Source organism: Penaeus chinensis, chromosome 43, assembly GCF_019202785.1.
Source record: "Penaeus chinensis breed Huanghai No. 1 chromosome 43, ASM1920278v2, whole genome shotgun sequence".
NCBI classification, from domain to species: domain Eukaryota; kingdom Metazoa; phylum Arthropoda; class Malacostraca; order Decapoda; family Penaeidae; genus Penaeus; species Penaeus chinensis.
Window position 1 is genome coordinate 2,313,846 of NC_061861.1, and position 5,000 is coordinate 2,318,845.

Here is a 5,000-nt window from a genome sequence, read left to right on the forward strand (position 1 = left end):
TACCTCCTGAAGGAAGGACAACTTAAGGCTTTACTTCCATGGTAACGTTCTGTTTAGTTTCAGTTGTTTACTTTATGCACGAATAAAGTAAAAAATAAGATAAAAAGTTGGACTCTATTCCTATATGAAGACGCATCCCTACATCCTGAAGGAACAACAACTTGAGGCCCTTACTTCCAGGGTAACGTTCAGTTTTTTCCCCCTCTTTCTTTCCCTCCTTTCTTAATTCTTAAACACCAAATTTAAAAAAAAAAAAAAAGGAAAGTCGGACTCTACTCCCTACACAAAAACGTATTCGTACCTCCTGAATGAAAGATGACACGGGCCTGGCCTTCATCCCGACGAACCCGACAGCAGCCTCGGCGTCTTCGTTGTCCCTGGTGGCCACTTCATCCCCGACGTCTACCGAATTGCCGCTGTCTGGAGTCCCCGCTGCAAAGGGCAAGAAAACGTTACGAAAGGGTCCTTGGTCTCGGAGTCGACAGCCCACCGACGTTTGTATAAATGCGGTGTTCGCTTGTGTGTGTAATTTCCGTATTCCTGCCGTGCACAATGGAAACGCTCTTTGGCGAATTGGTGAGTAGAGGGTTCGTGCTGTGGATTCTCTTCCACTTCTTCTCCCTCGTCCTTGTCCGCCTCCTCCTCCTACTCCTACTCCTACTCCTACTCCTACTCCTACTCCTACTCCTACTCCTACTCCTACTCCTACTCCTACTCCTCCTCCTCCTCCTCCTCCTCCTCCTCCTCCTCTTTCTCCTCCTCCTCGTTTTCCTCTTCCTCCTCCTCCTCCTCCTCCTCCTCCTCCTCCTCCTCCTCCTCCTCCTCCTCCTCTTATTATTATTATTATTATTATTATTATTATTATTATTATTATTATTATCATTATTATTATCATTATTATTATTATTATTATTATTATTATTATTATTATTATTATTATTATTATTATTATCATTATTATTATTATTATTATTATTCCTCCTCCTCCTCCTCCTTTTCTTTTTCTTCCTCCTCCTCCTCCTCCTCCTCCTATTTTCCTTCCTTCTTTCAGACGTGATGCATATTTCCCAGCAGCAAATTTAGCATTGTTCGTGCTTCCAAGTCAACAGGTGGTCTACAGAAACAGAGAAAATTCCAAACGGCAATAAATATTTCATAACGCACTTTAATTACTCGTTAAATTAAGAAGTTCTTAAAGTTCAGAAGTTAATTAATAAGTTTTGAGCCTACTGCATCCACTTTATCTTAAGACTTAGAGAAACAACACAGCACAGCAGAAAAAAATACATTGGTATCATTCTGGAAGTGAAAGCAAAGAGATTGATGAAAGGAAGCAAACGCAGACAGGCTCGAAACTCTCTCTCCTTCCATCGATTTTCTTAAAGTCTGTAAGAAGGATTAAGCATTCTAATTTCCTGGAAAACGGCTTAGATCACCCGGTTTCTTGTTACTATTTCCAAGTGCTGCTGGAATTTGAGGACCCCCCCCAAAAAAAAAAAATAATAATAAAAAAAAAAAAAAAAAAAAATAATAATGATAATAATAATAATCATAATAATAATAATAATAATGATAATAATGAAAAACAGACCGACCACAAACTTGGCCGAGTGTCTGTTCAGAGATCCATGGATGGGGCAAGTAAGTCATTTTACTAACGAGCAGAATCTCTTTATTTTATGCAGCTGCTTATATGAACTTGCGACATTTGGCAATATCTTTTACATCTGGAAACACTAGGAAGTTTTTAAATCTCTTTTGTTTGATTTGTAGTAGAGGACCAACTCCTTTAATTATTGTTGCTGTGCGCAGTTATCGATGGCGTGTGGTACGTGTGTGTGTGTGTGTGTGTGTGTGTGTGTGTGTGTGTGTGTGTGTGTGTGTGTGTGTGTGTGTGTGTGTGTGCGCGCGCGTGTACGTGGAAGGAATATCAGAACAAGAACTGCACACACCAAGTATAATCAATAAGGACTGATTCACCCTTGCGACTTGACCATCAAAGCTCCGACCTTTCAAGTAACATGAACTTCCAAAACCCACTCCCTTACTTGATCCACGGAGTCGCTACTTCATACGTCCGCAACTGTGCGCATCCCCCAGTTTGCGTACAAACTCGCACACCATTAAACCCCACAAGACACTTAAAAACTAACGTCTGTCCAATCCAGAGACGACTGTAGCTGTTGCGAAGCCTGGCCCCGAGTCCCTGTTCTTGAGCCAGACCATCACCTCCCACACCAAGCCAGCTAGGAAGCCAGTAAAACCAAGAAAACCGAAAACCTGTGGGAAAAAAGAAGACGGAGAATGAAAGCGAAGTCGTGAAGTAGACATAGAAATTATCTTCAAAGTCGTGGGGCGACGTGAGAACGATAAAGACGCGTCTCATTAAAAAAGATAAAAAAAAAGCGATAACAAAATGATAATAAAATGGTAATGAATAAAACAAATGATAATAAAAGGGCATGATATAAATGAATTAACTTTTTGTCTTTTTTATAAAATACTTCTTCCTCTTCTGCATAATTAGATTCTTCAATAAAAATGACGATACGTACTTTATCCACCACGATTAATTCAAGAGTCTGAGATCCCACAATTTCGTATGAATAAAAACAGTGCTTTAACAAAGACATTGCATTGATTGCAGTGCTGTAAACCAGAGTACAACAGGCGTAGAACAAAAAAAAAAAAGCAAACAAACAAAACACTTTCTTTACTGTATGTATACCCGCATGCCCTTAAAAAATACCCATAGAATAACATGCAATTAGACACGAATTCATTAAGCGCTCAAAGAAGAACAGAAGAAATGACCTCAACTGACCCCAGCTGCCCTCAGCGCCCTCGCAGCGGATGCCAGCTCCACCATGACGCAGCTGGCGATCATCAACAGGAAACCGCAGAGTCCGTTGTGAGCCAAACCCTGGGGGGGAAGGAAGGGAGGGGGGGGGGGGGCCCTGTTAGTATGCTGTGGTATGTCGGTCTTCATTCTTTCATATGCCTATACATACAATTTTATTTAGATGGAGAGATATAGATAGATAGCTAGATAAAGATGGATAGATATAGATAGATAGATGGATAGTTAGATAGATTGATAGAGATAGATAGATACAGCGGGGGCGTGCGTAAGATGGATATAGATAGATATAGATAGATACTCTTACATGTGTATGTCAATTGATATACACATACGCTTGCACACACACATTATACACAGGCACAGGCGCGCAAGTGTGTGCGTTAGGGTGTTTCAATAAATCCGACTTTTTCAGAATCATTCAGCAAGTTGCTAAACAGGCGCCTACTATGCTTAAATGACGACATGCAAAATATTAGACAAATAAAAAAATATCTACTATTCGCAATTTTTTATTAAAGTATAATACCATTTCCGGCGCTGGGATGAGGTGCGGCGGCCTCAGCCGGCCCAGGCTGTGACCCGCATGACCCACGGAAGGGCATTCCGGTTCATCCGACATTATGGCAGAATCAAACATAGGGTAACTTAGGTCATTGCGAATGATTCCTGGGAACTTCCGTAAAGATTCCCAGTCACTATGCATTTCCATATAAACTTGTGCTACCTTAATAATGCACATTACTCGCTCGCCTATATTGTGATGACGATCTCGTCAGTGGCAATATGGCACTTCGACGTGGTGGTTTGCGCAGTGCCGATACACGTGTACTGACAGAGTTTGGTACCATTGATGTTTTGCCACCTAGACCACTGACGAAGAGTGACATTCTTGCTCGATACTGTGACTTAGAAAGACATGGTAACCAGACACTAAAAGGATGCTCAAAAGATAGCTTGCCATGCAATAATTTGACTATTACGGAATCTCAGATTTTATCCAAGTTGCAGGCGGAAATTGCTGTGGTGTACAGCAAATTCGGCATTAAGACAATATCACCTTGGTATATGAAAGAAAAAATAAAGAAAATAAAGAAAGAGTACTACGACTCCATCAGAAATGTAACACTGAAGACAAAATTCTCGAAAACTGTGATTGTGTCATTCAAGGCAAAGAAACAACCCCGAGAAATCCTCAAGGAAGATATAGATTGGTATGATGCAAAAGTACAAGGAAGCAATGGATCACTCGGAAGTGTTGATTATCAGGCGCAAAGACGGGAATTTAACAGACTGAAATGGAAGCAGACCAACAATGCAGAAGTCCGATTTATATGCAACACTGAAGATATTGCAGAAATGTCTTTTGCCAGTTGGTGCCAGGTGGCTGATTTGCCCAATAAATCCAAGATTGGAATAAAGAACAACACCATAAAGTGTCTGAAAGCACTGAAAATAAATCCAAGAACAATCAGAAGTATTTTTGATTTTGCAAAAGTTCATTTCATGTGCTGGCGTTCTGCTGTGAACAGCAATGGAATGACTCTTTTCAGAACTGCTATTGAAACTTCAAGGAGGTATGCCAGGATTGGCTGTGAACTTGGCTTTCGTAGCAGCTACTTCTCGTCCATCAACAGACATCTGTATAATGCAGATGGTATACTTCTTCCCTTGGCTGTTGATCATGATTACGTCGATGAAGTTGCAAAGATCTTGAAAAGAGGAATTCGTGAAAAATGGTCATACACACCAGCCCTATTCAAAAATAAGTTTGCATACTTGGCCTATGATATGCATGAAATCGATATGTGGAAACCCAAAAGTTCATTAATACCTGGCCATAATCAAATATGTGAAAGACTGATTGGAGACATGAAAAAATGTAAAGACATAAACAGAATTGTTGTTGTAACAGAAACTAGAGAACGGCGTAGTCGGAGATATGGCAATGTAAACAAAGGAGTAGAATGAAAATTATATTGTATGCAATATATAATGTTCCAAATAAAATCATTATTAGAATCCTTTCCGTTTATATCCTCTTGTTAAATAAAATATGTTACTTCAAATCATTTAAGCGAAGTGAGAATTCCGAGAGCCAAAGCATGCTCTCGGCGACCAAAGCCAAAGTGAACACAAA

The 5,000-nt window shown here is 40.1% G+C and overlaps 1 protein-coding gene across 2 annotated transcripts in view; it reads right to left on the reverse strand.

The window, feature by feature from the left end:
• The window catches only part of LOC125048221, a 19,757-nt gene that overhangs the window by 3,452 nt on the left and 11,305 nt on the right, over positions 1–5,000 (reverse strand). For both annotated transcript variants that reach the window (XM_047646792.1, XM_047646793.1), the window contains exons 4-6: positions 2,825–2,923; positions 2,154–2,280; positions 302–432 (exon numbers count right to left, since the gene is read on the reverse strand). In XM_047646792.1, the coding sequence (XP_047502748.1) occupies positions 302–432; positions 2,154–2,280; positions 2,825–2,923 (357 nt within the window). The remainder of the gene's footprint in view (positions 1–301; positions 433–2,153; positions 2,281–2,824; positions 2,924–5,000) is intronic.